Source organism: Misgurnus anguillicaudatus, chromosome 17 (assembly GCF_027580225.2).
Source record: "Misgurnus anguillicaudatus chromosome 17, ASM2758022v2, whole genome shotgun sequence".
Classification (NCBI taxonomy): domain Eukaryota; kingdom Metazoa; phylum Chordata; class Actinopteri; order Cypriniformes; family Cobitidae; genus Misgurnus; species Misgurnus anguillicaudatus.
Window position 1 is genome coordinate 15,394,019 of NC_073353.2, and position 20,737 is coordinate 15,414,755.

At 36.8% G+C, this 20,737-nt stretch overlaps 1 protein-coding gene across 1 annotated transcript; it reads right to left on the reverse strand.

Annotated features, from left to right (window-relative positions):
* Window positions 1-6: 6 nt before the first annotated feature.
* mpp4a (MAGUK p55 scaffold protein 4a) lies at window positions 7-16,627 on the reverse strand. Its single transcript, XM_073855038.1, has 21 exons — window positions 16,403-16,627; window positions 15,632-15,713; window positions 15,128-15,255; window positions 14,955-15,032; window positions 13,709-13,792; window positions 11,736-11,867; window positions 9,637-9,718; window positions 7,178-7,263; window positions 6,965-7,036; window positions 6,605-6,801; window positions 6,463-6,521; window positions 5,052-5,069; window positions 4,710-4,751; window positions 4,592-4,612; window positions 4,318-4,365; window positions 4,084-4,239; window positions 3,772-3,852; window positions 3,510-3,603; window positions 3,292-3,400; window positions 1,591-1,725; window positions 7-1,429 (listed from the first exon to the last, which is right to left on the reverse strand). The coding sequence occupies exons 2-21, from the start codon at window positions 15,684-15,686 to the stop codon at window positions 1,241-1,243; spliced, it is 1,866 nt and encodes a 621-aa protein (XP_073711139.1). The 5' UTR covers window positions 15,687-15,713; window positions 16,403-16,627; the 3' UTR covers window positions 7-1,240.
* Between the last annotated feature and the right edge of the window lie 4,110 nt (window positions 16,628-20,737).

The following is a 20,737-nucleotide window of genomic DNA, read 5'->3' on the forward strand; positions in this document are numbered from 1 at the left end:
AATATGCTCACCCTCATGTTGTTAGAAATCTGTATGAGTTTCATTCTGCTGTTGAACAGAAAAGAAGATATTCTGATAAATGACGGTACCCATTGCTTAGTATTTGTTTATTCTTCTATAAAAAGTCAATAGGTATAGTACCGCCAACTCTGTGCTTACCAGCATTTATCAAAATATTTTTTGTGTTCAATAGAATATAGAAACTACATGTTTAGAAAAAAGTAAATGATGACAGAATTTTCATTTTGGGGTGAACTATATAAGTTTTATATAGATTTTTAACTTACATTTGTATAGAAGAAGTAGGATGACATTTCACATACACATACAGAGAAAGTGAAATGTTTAGTGTAATTTTAGTGAAATAATGTGATTAGCAGAAATTGCCCTACTAAGGCAATAATAAAGTTGACATACTCTAAGCAGGACACAACATCACTGATAGAAAGAGCAGATTCAATAATTTAAAAAAAAATGTCATTTAAAAAGTATTTTTGGTATGTTTTTATACGTTTCATCAAAAACACATTATTTATCCACTGGTTACAAAAATAATTAAAAAACAACAGATAAATAAAGATACTATTTTCTGAATAATTCTTTAGGTAACAAAAAAGATCACATCACAAAATTGACACTTTCTAGAGACTACACTGTTAAAGCAAAACTATGTAGTTTTTTTTACCTTTAAATAATGTCTCTAAGATTATTTCAGTGATAGAACAACATTTAACAGGACAAATTGGACTGTTGCTGCAACCTGAGCAGCCTCCTAGCTGCTACAAGCACACTCTGAAAGTGGCGGTGGAGGGTAGGAAACACAGCTCATTTTTACATGGAAACTACATAGTGTTGCTTTAAGACAGCTTTTATGTAAACATGCTTGTAGATAATAAAAGTAAGAACAATGAAAATCACAAAAAAACCTGCAGTATAGATCTTATATAATAACTATTCAAAATGGTTCATGTATTTATATGTAGTTTTTTATATATATCTACACTCTAAAACGGTACCTTTTAAAAAAGTCCTAATATGTACAAGTCTGTACCACTATGTACCTCGGTACCAATGTGTACATTTGAGGTACATCAGATTATATTTATATATTATAAATTAATATCAGATTATAAATCCATTCCCTTACATTCCTTCTAGCAATTCAAACAATTCCCTTCCACTACTAATAAGACTGAGTTTTTTCAGTTAGCCTTTGTATTTCTGTTCGTTCGTGTATGACTCAGAGTTCATCAGACGTCACCCAGCTGGCAGGAATCCACTGTGGTTCTTCTTGAGCGTGTTGTATAGCTGTGAACAGATCCATGCATGAATCTTGCAAGTCATTGTTCACAATCACGCAGTCGAAGAACTGACTGTACTTAGCCTCCATGACCTTGCTTGCTTCCTCAATCTCCTCAAAGTCTTTGTCCTGAGACAACCAGAAGAATAACAAAAGTCATGAAAACACTTTAGTTTTAGTTTAGATCTTAATGTAAAGTGGATTTGTCACAACTGATGTCTAATGCAATGCATTGTGGGATATAATACTATACATTATAGTATATGTAGCCCACACAGCTATTATCTTACCGTGAAAGATCTCTTGATGTAGCTGTAGACAACAAAATTTGGGTCTTTTCTTGTTTGCTTCATGCATTCAGGAGATGGGGGCTTCACAAATATGAAGTATGGCTTCAACTTCTTGGTTCTCACTGAATGAATGCACTGCAATACGCACATGTACATCACTGTTTGCAATTGTATTGTACAGTATATAGGGACTTTGAGTTTGTTCATGCCAAGGATGATAACAATAGCAATGACATTTTTAAAGGGACACCATGAAACTTTTTGGCCACTAGGGGGTGCTAGACATGTATTTTTCACGCCTAGCGCCCCTAGAGGCCACAAGCGCCGCAGCACTGTCGCAAAGGAAAGGAACTGGCCAACCTTAAAACTAAACTAAAAACTAAACATTTAAAACGCTAAACGATCAACATTTTGAGACAACAGGGAGAAACGCAGTCATGTTACAACTTTCTGATGAAGAACTTGTCGTGGCAGAAGCCATGTCTCAATCTGAAGGTTGCAGCCTCCGGATGTCGTGTTTCTAAGCTGCATACGTCATCAAGACTCTCTTATTTCACAATATTAACAATTGTACAGTTGACTATTATACTTAGTTAATCGTAAATTGTTGCAGTATGCTTATGACTTGCGAATGTAATGCTCAGTTTACCTTAATAGACCAGGCTTGATGACGTGTGCAGCCTGCATGTTTGACCTCCGGAGGCTGCAGCCTTCCAATTGTGAAACGACCAGAAATATTTCCTTGCCTTTTTCGAAAGAAATATTGTTGCATCGTCTCTCTCTCCCTCGCCACCAGGATTTTCCGCAATGGCGCTCGTTATTCCTCTTTTTTGTGTGAAAATCGCTCCAAATCCAAGTAAACCGATGCGTTTAGGTCTGCCGCTTTGTAATACGTCACGCGAGTGACAGCGGAACGCAGCAAATGAGGAAGAGAGAAGAGAGAAACGCTCGGATCTGATTGGTGAATGAATAGTGTTTGGTTTTACACTGTGAGCAAGTTTGACTGTTGTAGCATCCTGGATTGTAATGTAAATACCATAGACACAGTAAAAGAAAGGTAAATACGTGGACACAGCATCTGAATACAGCGAACTATAAGCAAGATAATCGCCGTCATTTATAAAGAACATCGCATTTATGTATGAATCAAGAGTTTATATAAAAAAATTGCCTTAAAGGGGAATCGAACCCGGGTCGCCCGTGTTATAGGTCCGTGACATTAAAACTGTGCCACGGAGTCACATACGGTAAGCTGCTCTCTACACTCCTTAAGTAGCCTCCAGCAAAATTCACGTTAAAAACAAATTGTGTGGAGGAAGTGACGTATGCCGTAAAGCAGTCGAATTTTGTAGTTTTTTTTGGTGCTCTGGTTACTACCAGAAACCCTAAGTTTTAAAATACGAGTAAAAGTGATACAGACCCCGTCATGCTATGGTAGACATGTCATTCAACCTATTTAAAGTCTATGTACTACCACAAGGGTCTTGAAAATGTATTATGAAGGTTGAAAAATTACATGGTGTCACTTTAAAAAGTCCACACCACAACTACTGTAAAACAGAGAAACGTATTTTTCCAGCTGATGAACGATAAAAAAATCGGCACCCAATCAAAATCCATTTAATTTGAAAGTGGCACAGACTTAACATTAGTGATAACAATTATTGTCTGGTTTGGTTATTAAAACACACTGACACTTACATGAGGTTCAAGGTCAATAACACATATTTTTCCGCTGTCCAAAACATCTTTGACAGAGTCTATGCTGGTACCATACATGTGGCCTATATGTTCTCCATACTCCAGAAATCTGGACATTAGTAAAAACACAAACGAAAACACTTCAGTGTTACAAGATCATATTACATGGATTATCAAATGTAACAAATATGGATTCAAAATAGAAACAGTAACATTACTTATGATTGACGACCATATGGGCAAACACTTCCTTTGTGACAAAGTGATATTCACGCCCATTCATTTCTCCATGGTTTGGGAGTCGTGTCGTGTCTAAAGAAAAAAATCCAATGTCAGCCAACCCAAACACGCAACATTATTTACAAATAGAGACCATTTCTGATTTCAGTGATATGATGACAACTTTTATACCTTCATGAACCTTTATTTCTGAGAATGTATTCCAATAAAAGCACATTTAAGATAAAAGAGGCCACATACGGGATATTGGTCCTTGGAAAGTATTGGGGTTGATTTTGATTAACCTTCTGCGTAGTTCATTTACCCCAACTCCTGATGGACCTATGCCAAACAGTCAAGAGAGTACGGTATTGCATCAAACACAATTTTTACAAAATCCTCAATCAAATTAACCATTTAACGCAATATCCGACAAAAAGTATAATGGAACACTATACTTTTGGTACACAAAACATATAAGTTTTTTCTCAGGGAATAAAATAAACACAACCCACTGGAGCAAAGTGTCAGGTAGTTGGTACAGTACATGAAGGTGTGAGGATTTTACTGTACCCATGAGCACTATGAGACGGGGAGGATCATCTATGTGGCGCTGGTAGTTTAACACCTCTTCATAAAGGTTGGCTGAGGTGGCACTGCAGGAATGACATGACGGCTTTTGTTTGCTGTATGATTTTCTCCACACACGCAGACTGTGCCGGAAGCCCGCTGATCAAAACAATTAATTTCTGTCATTTATCTCTCTGTTTATATCACACCAAATACATTTATTAGTATGATTCATACCAATGTATAAACCCTGCATGCGTTCACCATTCTCACCCTCCTCTGAAACTGTACAAAACAAACAGCTGTTCAACGTAAGGATTATAATCAAATAAACAAAAAGATTATTTCCAATTCGACCAGATGTAGTTAAATACCAATAAAAACTTTGCTGGTATAGCCACAAAGGGTGTATTATACTACTGCATTAGATTTATTCTTGACTACACAACATCCTAATGTTTCTCTCATACCCTTAATGTTTTCCTCATACCCTAATAAAAAACTTACCTACCCGACTCAAAGGCGTCTTCATCTGTGAAAACATAGATTATTGTGCTAAACCTGTTCATGCAACTCATACAGCTCCATACAACTATTTTAAAAATAGGAAGTTCAAATCAGAGAAGGACATTCACCTGTGCATCTGTTATCATCAGTTTCCTCATCTTCCCCTACAGGACAAAGACATTAAATCTCAACGCACTCACTGCAAAAGGTACTTTAAATCCAAATCCTATTTTCTTTCTTAATGCTCACTCCTGGTGTTATTGTGCACAATTCATTATCACACTTCCAATTAAAACAACTCTTGCCTTTTTAAACTCCTCTAGCCACCTGGCTGCATTATATGGTATGTAATGACTATTTTCCACAATCAAATAATTTTTAATATACAAAATCAAGTCATTTTTTCTCAATAAACATGCTTTTTGAGAAAAAAAAAGAGAAAATCTTAAATGCCTGATACATACCAACATCAGATGCACTCACTTTAGATATACATGTGTGAAATAAAACAAAGCAGAGTTAGACAACAAAACCTATGCAACATGTAAGGGATAATACAGCATATAGGCAGCCGCTTGTTTTCACAGAAATAAGCCCCGACAGTGTGATCAGGACATGAAACGTTGTATCACACTGAAGGGGCTTATTTAGCGATAAAATAAGGCTGCCTGTACATTATCCTGCTTATTACACTGCTATTTAGCTCATAAGTAAGGTAAGGAACTTAAAATATTGATTTGAAATATTATTTTTAACAAATGCAGGCCTTCTGTGAGAATAAAACACGTTTACTTTTGGTTTTAAGATAAGACAAGACATTCAAATGCAACTATTTGGTTTAATCATTTGTAAATATAATGTCATACAGTACTGTGCAAAAGTCTTAGGCCACCACCACCAGACTTGTTGTTTTAGCAGTTTTAATGTCCATCCATATTTATTTTTCAATCGATTGTATTAAGATACAAACAGAAAATACAGGATATATGTACAAAATAATAAAAATATATATTTTCAGGACTAAATGTCTTCTTTAGGCATTGTCGGTGTTTAGTGTGACCTTTCTTGGCACTAAACACATCTTGAGCGTTTTTGAGCAGAATGAAGTAAAAAGACTAATTTCTTTAAAATTAGGATTTAATTTTATTTAGGTTTAAGGGATCCTGCAGTTTCCTGCTATTGCTCAAGTGGAAGGGGAGTTTACCCTAAAAACTTGACACATCAGTTTACATTTTTATACAGTTTTTAATGCAATATACACATTTCCTGTATTTTCTGGATGTATTCCATTAAAGAGACTGAGAAACAATTATATATGATCACTTTAACATTGCAAAAACAACAAATCTAATTGTGGCATGGTGGCCTAAGACTTTTGCACAATACTGTTTATTTTATTAAAATACATTTATAAATTTTTTTGTGTAATATTAAACTGTACCTAAAATGATTGCAGCATCTGGGTTACCGTGTGTTATTAGTTTTGATTGGCTGTTATCTGGGAATAACAAACCTGCAAATGTCCCGACTGGCCATTTAGAATCAAGCATTCCAACGAGCCATTTAATAATGTAATTATATAAGTAGCAGACTCTTACAAAACATTGGTTGAGTATAAGGTGTACAGGACTAATGAACTGATCATGAGTAAAGGATGAGGACAGAAGCAGCTCGCTTTCAAGCTTCTTTAAAGCAATTAGATCAGGAAGGTGAGAGAGCAGGGATAAGACACGGGTACATATGGTGCCAAGTACTTTATACATGTATGTGCATGTGGGTATAAAGCTATCTTTGTGAGAACCAATAAGTGAGTAAGGACAAAGAGAGTAGGGGTTTAGGGTTAGGGTTATGCTTAGCGTACTGTAAACTACGTACAAGGCCTGATGCAGGTGTGAGCTTGATAAGGTTGTGACCACCACAGCTCCCTTTGCTTGCTGCAGAAAAGAAACAACATGTTTATGTTTGCTCAAAACTGTATAAATGTAGTAACTCTTGATAAAGACATTAATTTGTGTACTGTCTGAAATGGTTATTGGAAGGGATGAGGCCAGCATAAGATGAGGCACTGTGGAGTTTCCTGGCCTGCCACCACCGGATGTCCCTCTGGTCTACAATCTCCAGCAGGTCACCTTTACTGAAGGCCATGCCTGCATCTGGACAGGGGGTTGAAGGGTCCTGCTGAGGACTGTAATCCATCATTGCTCTCACATACAGCTAACACAAGACAGTCGTTGAATAATGTTAGTGAATCTCACATGAAAGGAATCAAACAGGTAGGAAAGTTATTGAATGGAGCTGTCGACAGGAACAAACACCGGCATTTTTGGGGAAAATACTGTAGATATATCATTACTGTAGATATTTTGTGCACACTTACAGTTGCTTGGCAGTTGGTGGGTTGTGGCGAATTAGGGATCACTTTAAAAATAATATTTCCTTGGGAATGTACCTGTGAGAGTAAAGTGTGGGACACTGCATGAATGGGTTTGGTAATATTTTAAAAACTAGGAACAGTTTGAAAATCATATTTATTCTTAATCATAGTTGGGAATGTTATAAAAGACACATTTTTATTTAATCTTGAGTTTACCAAAATCTGGATGACCTGCTCAGGTTCCAGTCCATGTACTGGGCATCCATTCACCTCCATTAGCTTATCACCAGGATGAAGGAGTCCTGGAGCACACACACAATCATAACTATAAATTAGTTGCTTTTTGGTGAAATTTATGAAAATCGTGTGGATCAGAGATTTTTTTAAGTGTGTCGTGATACATTTTTTCATGTCTGTTAAAGGGACACTCCACTTTTTTGAAAATATGCTAATTGTCTAGCTCCGCTAGAGTTAAACATTTAATTTTTTAACGTTTTGGAGTCCATTCAGCCGATCTCTGGGTCTGGGGTAATAATCAAGTCCTTTTGCTTTTATCTTAATCCTTATGTCAACTGGCCAAAAGACCAAAAAAGACCAAGCTGTTATCTTGAATCTGATTGGCCAAAAGACTGCAAGCGCTGTGCCAAAGATGTCCTTGATTATTACGCCAATGAGAGTATAGTTCCTAGCCATATCGGCCTATAAAATCACAACTTTTAGTTTTCCGGCAGTCTTGGTACACAATGTAACTACAGAGAAGTTTTAAATAGGAAAAATATTGAAACTCTTTTGGCTTATTTTTGAGTGTGATGCTAAATGGTAGGGGTGGGCGATAAACCGGTAGACATGATTACCTACAATCACCTTGAATCACCTACAAAGCTTTAAATGGCCTAGCACCCTCATAGCTTAGAGAATTACTATCAGAATACAATCCATCACGCACACTACGGTCGCAAAATTCTGGTCTCTTGATTATCCCTAGAATATCAAAAGTGTCTAAAAGTGGAAGATCCTTTTCCTACTTAGCCCCTAAGCTCTGGAATGATTTACCAACCGATGTCCGAGAATCAGACTCTTCAACAAAGCATTCACATAATTTGTCTAGTAAAGGTACTTAACTCGCAATAGTTATTTTTACGGAACAAAGCACTCACGGTCATAACACAGACCAACCAAATAAATAAATAAAAACCTTATCTGCATGAACACTTCAAAATTAATTGCATTAAATAGTTTGCCACCATTTACCACTGAACCTCCATTAACGACGACAGTGGGGCTTCCGGCCTTAGTCAAACGGGTTGGCACGTATGGTTGGGTTGCAATTTTGGCCCTTTTTGGCCCCTATGCTAATATGATTTTGTTTTTCTCTCCCTGTCTCGTCCTCGCCCCCGAGGACAATGAGACAAACAGACCCAGTTCCGGTAGATGTGAAAGTCGGCACACCTCTGATCTACTGGTCGTCCTTCAACGTGATGCCCAGCTGATGCCTGACCAACGATCACCGGCAGAACCCGCTTAATCTCCTTATCCGTTTATATGTGTATATATATATATATATATATATATATATATATATCTCCCAAGGGTTTTTCCCTCCTAGGACTTTTTTTTATTTCCTCGGCTGAAAGCCCGTTTTTTTTTTCCCTAGGGTGTTTTCTAGCCCGGGGAGGCAGCCTTCTTGGGCTTAACTTAGCTTCCTCTTCTAGACGTTACATTAGTAATACGCTCGCTTATAATGTTGAGTCATAGCCGCAGCAAATTTAACTGCTTATGCTATTGTGTATTATGTTGTGCTATCTGTCGCTTTTCTGTGCTTTCACTGTTTCTATTAATGTAAAGCTGCTTTGAAACAATTAACTATTGTGAAAAGCGCTATATAAATAAAATTGAATTGAATTGAATTGATTAACCGGTAAAAATTTGTCAACCACTAAAGACTATCGTCTCTATCGAGGTTACGCGCCCATGTCATGCTCCTGTGCACGTGATCACAACAACTTAACATTTGTACAATATGCCCAATGGCGAGAATTTCCGGCTTTCCGCAATACCTCTATTATCCACCAGGGGGCACATTTCCAAAACGTATACAACCCAGAAGTAATGCCTCACGTGAAAGAGAAAGAACTCTGTGTATGTTTTGAGGATCGCTCAGCATCTGATCTTTATCAAAAGTCTTTCACAAAAATGAAATGATCTCAACTTTTTGCTCAAAATGTGTGTTTTTGAAGAAACCTACCCATATTTGAGAGGTGATAAAAAGAGAACTAATGAAGGTAGGATGAAACGTTTTTTTTTTTTTTTTTTTTTTTAAAGCAGAGAGTCTGTTATTTAATTTGATATATTGTTTTTTTATATATTTAAATAATAACATTTTCTGGAAGGCATTAAACTTCATAAAAATGCTGCCGCTGGCTGGCAACATTTTTTTAAAATCGCTGGCGGGGAAAGTTAAAATGCCAGTTCAAAATTAACCGAAATATGAATCGGAATAGCATGTATTTTTGTAAACTTCATTGTAATTGTCATTTTGGTGCCAATCACAAACATAAACTATTGGCTAAACGAAACAAATACATAGCAATTCTTTTTGGTATTTTCATGCTTTATCTTTAATTTTTCATCAGATATGTGTGAATTGAACAGTATGCATCTGACAGGATACTCACCACTGCGATCTGCTAGTCCTCCATGTATCACCCTTGCAATTAAGATGTTCCCTGTTTTCTCATCCTTTTTAATTGTCGCCCCCTAAAAATGAGAAAACAGAATGGTCAACATTATCAGTCTGTCAATAACAGTGACACATCATGTGGTGATTCCCACAGGGGAAATGTATGCCGTCATTTAACTTCTGCACATAAGTGAATGGAGACAGTGGGTGGAATGGAGATTACATTATAATGAAACACTGGTAGTCAGTCCTTTCATCATGTAAAACTGAAACAACTTTAACCTGACCTAAATAAAATGTAAAATCAAAGAGGAACTCAGTGATGTGTGTATTTTCCCTTTCCCCTATTAAAATGCAGAAAGAACTTTTAAGTACGCCGAAGCATTGAGTCTGCAAGATTGGATCAACCAATGGCAAGAGCTTGGTGTGGGACATCTGTTTAACTGGCCTATGGTAAAGTAGTACGGTACATGGAGGAGTGCTCAGAAAACGTTTTAGTCATTCTAGTGGTGCAAAAAGTACACACTTCAGCTCTAGACACACTCTATACGCAGAGGCTGACAGATGAATATGTAGATGAAGAAAGAATGAAAGAATACAATTTTAAGAGAAGGAACAGACTCATATTAATGGTGGAATGATGAATAACTGTATCACCAATGAATGAATTGTTATTGTGGATGGAACATTATGAACAAGAGGTCATTGCCTGTTTGCCGTGTTGTGCCACTTTAGTTTTTCCTCCGCATGTTTCGTAAAAACAAAACCAGCAAAGTCAGCAAAGTGAACGTGAGGCGAGGGAAGAGGAACACAGTCACGGTTATTTCCTCATCTCTGACTTTTTCTTCTTACTAGAAGTATTGCATGATTTTCATCGATTGGTCTAGAAACCATCAAGCTCTTAATAGGGAAGTCTTTCCAGTTTTACTTCCTAGTGCCTGGCTTGATGACGACTTGTGGGAAGATTTTGGTGTTGTGTGAAGAAAATCCATGCAAGAGCTGAGAGAAGCGAAAGAACATGATGTTGTTGAGGATGAAGATGCTGATGAGATGTGGCAGAAGAGTGCATGAACGGTGGACCTCAGCTCATCCAAGCTTTGTTGCTTTGTGGAAAGGAGAGATGGATATGTGAAGTGGTTTGCATCTTTGTGTCTTTGAAACAGAGGGCTGGAGGGGATGCAGGCCACAGCCGGGTGGGTAACACATTTAGGGGTATACTAGAGATGAGTGAGTGGTTTTACTTTGATTCCCTCTACAGTGTTGGTCTTTAATTATGGTCTCTATGACATTGGTACAGTTGTCTATAAGTTATGAAGGAAAAAAGAAAGATTCAAGACTTTGATTCCTTTGATAAAGTTTGTAAATATGCATGAATGGAAGGGTTTGGACATCCAAATGAAACTTACCCACGATAACTGAGCAATACGTATGGAGACGATTCGTTCAGACATTCAACTGAAAGCTCTGTAGTTTGAAAACACAGTTTTCAGGTCCCAGTTGACTGATACCTTGGCAATGAGCATGGATGTGTTGGTGGTGTGGAGGACAACAGACCTGTGGAGGAAGATAAACCTCCTGCAGACAACTGGAGATGCCCTGAGCCTAAACGCCTGGCTAAAGCCAATTTCTCCATTGTGAGTTGCCTAAGGCTGTGCCAGCGACCGGGCTTTTCCTTTCCAATGCACTTATAAGTTAAAAAATGAGATGATGATGTTAACCACAGATAATCCTACAACACAGAAACATCAAGCCATTGCAAATGCTGTTTAGTTAGTCATGCATGTAGATGCAAACATTTTATGTATAAGATAGCACAGTGCAAACTAAACAGCAGGAGTGGTAGGATTTGCATATATCAATGTACTAAAAATGAGACTCAAAGGCTTTCAAAACCCCATTATTATGTAACAATACAGCACTTAACATAAATGAGAAACAAAAAGCTTTCCAAGTGCACGTAATTGCAAAATTACCATATGCATTACTTTATATTACATTGTAATGCACTATAGTGAATGTGGGGCATTTATGCAGGATTAAATCAAAGCTGTTAACTAACATTTGAGATAACAATGACAATGAGCTGATCCTCACCAGATGCTGTTTGTTCTTCACAAGGCAAACGATCCTCATGACTTCCTCATCTGCAGGCAATTCATCAGGAAGAGGAGGCAGCACTGGACCGTAGTCTCTCTGAGCCACAGTGTCATGGGCAGAGAGCAAAGCCTGGAGAGAAATACATGTGCAATAACACTATCCACTGCAATAAAAATGTGTTAACCTTAATATTTTTGTTGTTTGCATCATAATACTTAAATTCTGTGTAACTGGACCCTGTTGTACATAAACGTGGACAATAACACTGCTTCATTTTCAAAGAAAAATATTTGGTTATTTATTGGTTCTTCCTAACCCCAAATAGCTGGAAGAAATCTAAAAAATACAAACCAAAGCTCGGGTCTTAGGAGGTTAAGCATATTAAAGGGATAGGTCGCCCAAAAATAATAATTACCCCATGATTTACTCACCCTCAAGCCATCTAAAATATATACTGTGGTGAGAAAAAGTGTTGGCCCCCTTCCTGATTTTTTGTAAGTAAACACAACATGCATTTTTTAAATGAAGGGAAAACAAAATCCAAACACACATGGCCCTATGTGAAAAAGTGCTTGCACCTAAACCTAATAACTGGTTGGGCCACCCTTAGCAGCAACAACTGCAATCAAGCATTGCGATAACTTGCAATGCGTCTGTTACCGTGGATTCACACCAGCCACGTTTGAGGCATCAAAATCACGTCTACCGCGCCTTGTTTGCCGCTTGAACAGTTTGAGTTTACTCGCTTCATTCGTACGTGAAAGCCCCACGTGAAATTCAAGTCAACGAGACATTCGCGCAGAAATTTGCATCATGGGAGGGGCTTCTGCAACTCTGCTTGCTTCCTGTAATCACGTCACTACTAGAGCAAGCTCCTGATTGGTTAATGCGACGCTCAACAAATTAGACGCGCAAATGAGGTGGAATCTCGTGTACCACGCCACGCTAAACGCCTCATTCGCGCCACGAGACCTCCAGATGCGCGTCAAAGCATCTTCACATTGACTTAACATTGAAATCACTCACGCTTGACGCCTCTACCGCGGCTGGTGTGAACACAGCATTACAGCGCCGTGGAGGATTTTTGTCCCACTCATCTTTGCAGAATTGTTGTAATTCAGCCACATTGAAGGGTTTTCGAACATGAACCTCATTTTTCCACAGCATCTCAATAGGATTGAGGTCAGAACTCTGACTAGGCCACTCCAAAGTCTTCATTTTGTTTTTCTTCAGCCATTCAGAGGTGGACTTGCTGGTGTGTTTTGGATCATTGTCCTGCTGCAAAACCCCAGTTAGCTTCAGCTCGAGGTCACAAACAGATGGCCGGACATTCTCCTTTAGGATTTTTTGGCAGACAGCTAATTTCATGGTTCCATTTATCACAGCAAACCTTCCAGGTCTTGAAGCAGCAAAACAGCCCCAGACCATCACACTACCACCACCATATTTTACTGTTGGTATGATGTTCGTTTTCTGAAATGCTGTTACTTTTACGTCAGATGTAATGGGACACACACCTTCCAAAAAGTTTAACTTTTGTCATTGTCATATTTTCTCAAAAGTTTTGGGGATCATCAAGATTTTTCTGGCAAAACTGATAGAATTTCGATATAAGACAAGAGGATATCGAGTTATCCCTCTCTGTAGAAAAAACAACACACAGTACTCGCAAGAGTCTATTCTCAGTGGATCTAATACACATAAGCTTTACTTTTGCTAAGGATGAATGCACATTCTTTGGGCTTGAAGAAGGTAGACCCTTGGACATTTTCTAAAACAACTAAAAATGTTTGTCTGAATGATTATAGACATATGCATCTTGGATAGCTTGAGGGTGAGCAAACCATGGGGTAATTTTCATTTTTGGACGAACTATCGCTCTAACATTCACCAGGACATTAATTCATGATTTGAAAAGTTGTATAACAATACATAACTAGACCAACAACTCTATGTTTTCTTTCTCTAACCTGCATATGAGGGTTTCTCAGCAAAACTTCTAGCTCTTGTGCATGAGGAGAAGGGGTAGCCAGTCTTTGTACACTGGACAGAATCTATAAGACAGAAGAAAAGCTCATGAGAAAAAAGGTTAAAGAAAAAATTCTGACATCATTTTATTTTATGTAGATCCAAACTTTTGTGTGGAACATACAATTTGTGGTGCCATCAAGCACTAAAGATTATGAAAAGGCACAAAAAAAGTAATCGATATTCCTTTCCATATCCGTTTTTTAATTCACTAGATAGCTTTGTGGGATGAAAATACATTTAAATTGACATTTACATTTATGCATTTGGCAGACGTTTTACATTGACTTTACGCATTGATCGAGCGCATTCAATCTATATATTTTATCAGTATGCGTGTTCCCTTAGAATTGAATCAGCAGCATTTGCATTACCGTTGCTAACACAATGTTTTACCGATTGATAAGACTAAAATATAAAACTGCAAATTAAGAGTTTATGTGCAAAACCCTGACGCCAGTGCGTCTGACATTTTTTCTTGTAAATAAGCATTTTCATCAGACTCTAAATAAGCACTGCTACTTGGGCGGAGTGATTAGCGCAACATATATTTTGAACGGAGTCTCTGCTCCTCACCACAGGGATTCTCAGGCGCAAATCACTCCGCCCAAGTAGCAGTGCTTCGCCTTCTAAGAATATAGTTCCCAATATGTATACGGTTAAAAGATGGCTTTCTCATATGACCTTGTTATTTGTACATGCTGTGACTATACAAATCACAACTTATAGATAGGAAAATGTTGGTGGTATTTTGTCACTTATTGGGAGCAGTATGCTAGCAGTGGTCATTTACTTCCAGTCTTTGTGCTAAGCTAGGCTAACGGTGGGCTACGCGGTTCTCAAACTGGGGGCCGGGGCCCCCACGGGGGCCGCGAGATGGTGCCAGGGGGGCCCCAGTTTAATGACATTTTATAAAATAAATTAATTTATCATGAATTCTGTGCAATTAAACCTAAAAAATAAGTATACTAACCAACAGCACTACTTTGTATAATTCAATATGTTTTGTTTAATTAAAATTGAGTTTTAGAACAGTTTTTTGCCATAAATTTTCTTTGGAGGGGCCGCGAAGGACTGTGCCATACACAAGGGGGGCCGCACGCTGAAAAAGTTTGAGAACCACTGCCGTAAGGACAGTGGAAAAAGTTTGAGAACCACTGCCGTAAGGACTTTGATTCAAACACTGACCTCTTGGGATAGTCTTGAAGAATAAGGCAGGTGTGGGATTGGGACATCTTGACTGTATTGGACAAGACACTCATATACCTGGAAAACAAAACAAATATTTCAGTTGTGAAACATGTGTTAAATAATGTCCAGTTGAAGACTGTATATGGCTATGTGTATTTGTAATGTCTTACCCTAAGAAGAGAGTATAGCCAGGGTGCACTGAGTAGACTGTACAGAAGATCAGCACCATTAATATCTCTGTCTATGGACAATCGCACTTCCTCTACCACTTCTGTCAAGATCTGAGCCAGACTTATATCTGAGAGACAAAGACAGAGTGACAGAGAGAGAGAGAGAATGCATCTGTATGTAGTCAAAAAAATCAAATCGTTTAAGTAAGATTTAGTATTCACTTTTTATAACTTGTATAAACACACTAAAAAATATTGCTGATTCAACTTAAAAAAATGTGTGTGCTGCCTTCAAAACTTTCAGTATACTCAAACTTAAAGATATTAGTGGACTCAACTTTCAGCAGCTCTTTTAAGTTAGCTAATATTTTTAAGTTGAATTAACCAAATACTTTAAGGCGGAACGAACACTTTTACAAGTGCAACCCCAAACATGTTAAGATAAAAATAATGCATATGATCCAACAAATACAGTTAGTATTATGATTATCTTTCACATCTTACCAATGTCATTATGGTTAGATTGTGTCATTGGCTCCGCCTCCATTGACTGCCGCATATCAAGGTCCACTGCAGTGCAATATTCCTTCAAAAAGAATAGACTGGATTTTTAACATGTAATTACAAATCTAAAAGCAAAGTTGGCAGTAACATCACACACTGAGATACACTATCACAGCTTATTAAAGGATATTTTATCGGTTTGAAGAGGTACAACCCTTCATTCCATACCTACTGTAATGAACCATTCTGTACCTAAAAGATGTATAGTGGTACCTCATATCTGTACCAAAACGGTTTAAACGGTTTTAACCTTTTTAAAAGGTACCGTACCAATGACAACTTTGTACCTTTTTTTTGAGAGTAGTTTAAAAAGCACAAATTGTGATAACTTATTGGTTTAATATATCTTTCCACCCAGACCTTTAACATCCAGTCTATAATTCGTAATAGGGTTAAGTACTTTGTATATGTGATTTTTTTCAACTTTTTCCTCAAAAACTAAAAATCACAAAATACTGAAATCCATTAATGTCTATTAATATATGGCTCTCCTAAAATGTCCTTAATGGAAATATATATTTAAGGCTTTCAAGCTTTCAAGTATACCCAAAGATAAGGAGTCACCCATATATACAAATAGTGTCATTTATTACAAAAAGTCAAATAATTGCACTAAATATTGAGACTGAAATAAAAACAACACACATTGACTTTGAGCTGGTGTCTGAGACAGGCTGTTGTGTCAAGATCAGAGCATGATCCCTCTCTTACCTCCTTAAACTGCTCTTCCAATCCCCACAATACTTTCTACATCCCACGTTCAGACCAGGTGGCTGCGGAGCATCTTGTCATCTGTGCTTCAAGTGATGTGTTGCCTCTGGCTTACAAATACGAGAGTGTTTTTACTATGAAATGTCACCGGAAGAGCAGATTGTAATCCTTTTCGATCCAACTTAATCCTGCGAGGGGCCGATCTCTCTCTTTCTTTCTCGGTGTGAGAATTTACATAGGACCGCCTGCAACTCAAATCTTCTTACAGTACCTCTTCCTGCTTTTAGAGCTTTCAGGATACATACAGTACCAACTTTACAATTAAACTAAGAGGCATTTATTAACATCCAATAAATCTAAGGCCTTACCTTTGACATCACTGTAACACAACAAAGTTAAACAGATTTGACAATGCCAGCAAACAACAAACACTGATACAAAAGTGCTTCTGTGAAAAAACCTAATGATTAGCATACAAACATCAAATACTTGTATTTGAATATTAATGCTAAGAGCCATGTTTGTGATGAGGTTAAGCAAATCTCTTTTTCCATTCACATTTTTGCATTTGGTAGATGCAAACCTACTATGACCTTTGCCTTGCTAGCAGGTGACATAAATAATTCACAGATGTCAATTTCCTCCTTTTCAATCTCTAAATCTTATCCATAAATACACATCAGAAGACCGGGGAAGAAATAATACCAACAAGAGTTTCATTTCCCAGTCATGTAACATTTATTAAAATGTCAGTAGTCTAAAAATGTCAATTTGAATGTCGTTTACAAATTACAGTAATGTGCAAATAATAAGGTGAACAATGACAGTGCAGGTAATCTATAAACCATCAACCCTTTTAAAAGAAAAAACAAAAATAAAACTGTAAATTTGTCAGCAAATGTGATGTCTTATGATCTTAATAAGCAAAAACATTAACATATACTGTAGTATATACAATCACACACTCTCTGACTCTCTAAAAAATTCATGAAATGACCTAAAAAAGCTTATTGCTCAAGTTTTGTCAATGGTCAGATGAAGAATTCAAATGCAAAAACCTCTTAAAGTCCCTGTGTGGGAAAAATAATTTTTTTGTTTATTTGTCTATGTGGTGATTTTAACATTCTTTAAGACAAGCAATGTACAAATTCATCATTCAACACCATTGCTGAATGGGGGCGGGGACAATTTCGTATATTCATAGATCCGTGTATACTAAATGAGGCAGGGGTATTGAGCTACATTCAAGCCATTTAAAAGCATGAGAAAATTTCTGAGAGGTAAAACTATTTTATTTGCTATTAAAATGCTCAAAGATGAGTTTTAATTGGTAACATTCTTGACTACAGGGAGATTTTAAAGGAAAACACAACAGTTTTTCAATATTTTACTATGTTCTTACCTCACATTAGACAAATTAATACATAGCTATCTTTATTCAATGCATGCACTTAATCTTTGTACAGCGTATCGTGAATGTGTTAGCATTTAGCCTAGCCCCATTCATTCCTTAGGATCCAAACAGGGATGAATTTAGAAGCCACCAATCACTTCCATGTTTTCTCTATTTAAAGACTGTTACATGAGTAGTTACACGAGTAAATATGGTGGCACAAAATAAAACGTGGAAGACCACTTAGTTTGCAGCACTTCGACCTCGGGCGCAGTAATATTGACAGACGTTTGAGCGAGAGGGGGAGTAGTCAGGAGTGACGATGTTACTGCGCGCCAAGGTCAAAGTGCTCTTTCGCCATACAATATAGTGCAGAGAGCATTCGGTCAACAGCATTATCTAATTTTTGACGAAGGTGGCATTTAGAAGCTTTTGCATCTGAGGTCCTCAAATATTCCTTGCCATTAAAAAAAAATGTAAAAATGATTTTATTCTCTTATTGCATTGTGTTGCATGCCAGTTTTTCAGTCAATGTCAAAAATGAAAATAAAATGCACTACAAAACATATTACTAACATTTAAATAGTATTATCTCTTTAGCATACTTCATTGAATTTTTTCAAATTATAAATGAAATTAAATGTCAAATAGTGTTTCATGAGTATGCCTGTGTGCTGTCAAATGCTAAAAAGCAAACATTCTTTAAAAATATCCTTGATGTTTTAGTAACACAAATTTGAAATTCATTAAAATAAATCACAACATTACAAAACCTTAATAAGAAATATTGGTAAAACTTGATTTTAAAATGTTCTTGTTATACATTTTACATGTATTTACTGTAGTAATAACAATACCGATAAGAATTAAATCTAAACCCTAACCTTGTAGTAAATACATGTTGTTAATAAACATTACTCAGTGCTTATTACAAAGTAACAAGGACACCCTAAAATAAAGTGTTATTTAGGCTATAACAAAACAACTATTTCTGCAATCATACAATTTTCTAGATTATAATACAGCTTTGTGTTATGTGCAGAATCCAAACATGACTATTAGTGAGACAATCAGCAGTAACAGTATGACCAGGAATACATCAATAGCATGTTTAGCAATTAATAACACATTTTTTTTATATATAAAAACTGTATAAACCTCTTTTTTATTAAATTTTTACATGTAAAACCAAATGATTGATATATTATATAGTTATATATTTAAAAATGTTTATTATTAATTTATAGTGTAGCTAACTATTTCAAAAGGGGTCTGGACCGCAGTTTAACAACCAAATAATGTATGTTTTTTTGACAAATGTATTAGGACATTTTTAATACTGTAATATATCAAATGTGTGTTTACTTGATTATTTGCCCAGCAGGTTTAGGCATTAATGTTTTTACATATCAGATGCGGGTAACTGGAATATTTTCATGAGTTTAAGTAGCAGTAGATAAGCACATTATATATTTATCAGAACCAGTATTAATATTAATGTACCCCTATTTTTTTTCTGAAACTGCATCCAGTTTTTAACATGCTGACTTTTTGATTACAGAATGAATTTTTGAATTTTTTTGATTATAAGGACCCATTATGAAATATAGGAAGACCCAGTTAATGAAATATTTCAAATTAGCATTGTTCTGAAATATATCGTCGCTGTCTGATGAAACTCACGTATGTCCAAAACGGTAACTTTTCAGAAAGTGAAAAAAACACCGTATATCAAAAGCAGTTGAATGTAGCGTTTTCATACTTGGTACGGCATATTTACATGTAACCATATTCTTGCCAGTGTCATGATATAATCCACATTTGACCAAAATTGAGTTTAAATGGACATGCGTGCATATTTTACAGTAACTTTGATCGATACGCGTTCTTCCGATCATTAATTAGAATGGCCAAGTCGCGTTTCGTATTGACAGATGAATACGCTCAGTTTATTAAATAGCCTACGTCTTGGTTAAATACGCTTACTTTATTTAATATTAATTATAAGTGTATTAAATGTCTCTTGCAAACCATTAAGGGACAATGAATCAATACACTGAAATGGTAATGCTACACAACAGGGGCGTCAGTTTGTGTTGAAAAGTGGTGGGGACAAAAGATCAGATAAAAACATTACTGCAGGACGGGAAAAATATTGAATAACGGCGCATCAAAAATCGGCATAGCGTAGGCTAGTCAACAACAAGAAAATACTCGGCATAAAACCCTCAACAATGTCGACTGCACACATCACACATGTAACAGTCCCTGCAACACCAGCTCAACCGAACAATGCCAAAGCACCATACCGTAGAAAACAGCAGCGCGTTTAATAAATGATTACAATGAATTTCATTACATATGTACAAGAAAACACACCATAAGCATACAACACAACATATGTGACACTAGACCACAAAACCAGTCTTAAGCATCGCTTGATTTTTCAGAACATTTTAACCAAATGCTTTCAAAAAGTGGTGGGGAAATCCCCAGCGTAAATATCACCAATGCTAGACAGATACTTTGTTTGCACAGTCCTACCGTAATTAAGGAACTCCTAGATGTTAGTCTGGCGTCCGGGAAAAACGTTTACCTCGAAGGAAAGTCATTGTCATGTTTATTCGGCTATATCCAGTGCTTAGGTTCGATGAAACTTTACGAGACCGGCGAGATGCTTCACAGGCGGAAGATATGCGGCGTGATTGACAGCTTTGACACCAAACGGGTACGTGAAAATCAGATGACATGATTTCACAAGTTTTCATTGGCTATTTAGGTATGTGACGCATACTGTATATGGAAATAAACCTGGACATTCAATCTGTCGAAAAATCTCAAAATCGGCAAAATGAACATACGTGAGTTTCATCGGACAGCAACGATATAATTCTACTATTAAATTAAACTGACACTGTGTGACAGTTGCAAAGGACTCAAAA

Bases quoted from the DNA above. Each gene is read 5' to 3' on its own strand.
- mpp4a (XM_073855038.1), bottom strand. From the start codon at position 15,686: ATGCGGCAGTCAATGGAGGCGGAGCCAATGACACAATCTAACCATAAT. The intron at 4,613-4,709 runs GTCCTTCTCTGA...ATGTTTTCACAG, and splicing joins TAACAGATGCACAGGTGAAT to ATGAAGACGCCTTTGAGTCG. The intron at 3,853-4,083 runs GTACAGTAAAAT...TGTTTGGCATAG, and splicing joins CCGTCTCATAGTGCTCATGG to GTCCATCAGGAGTTGGGGTA.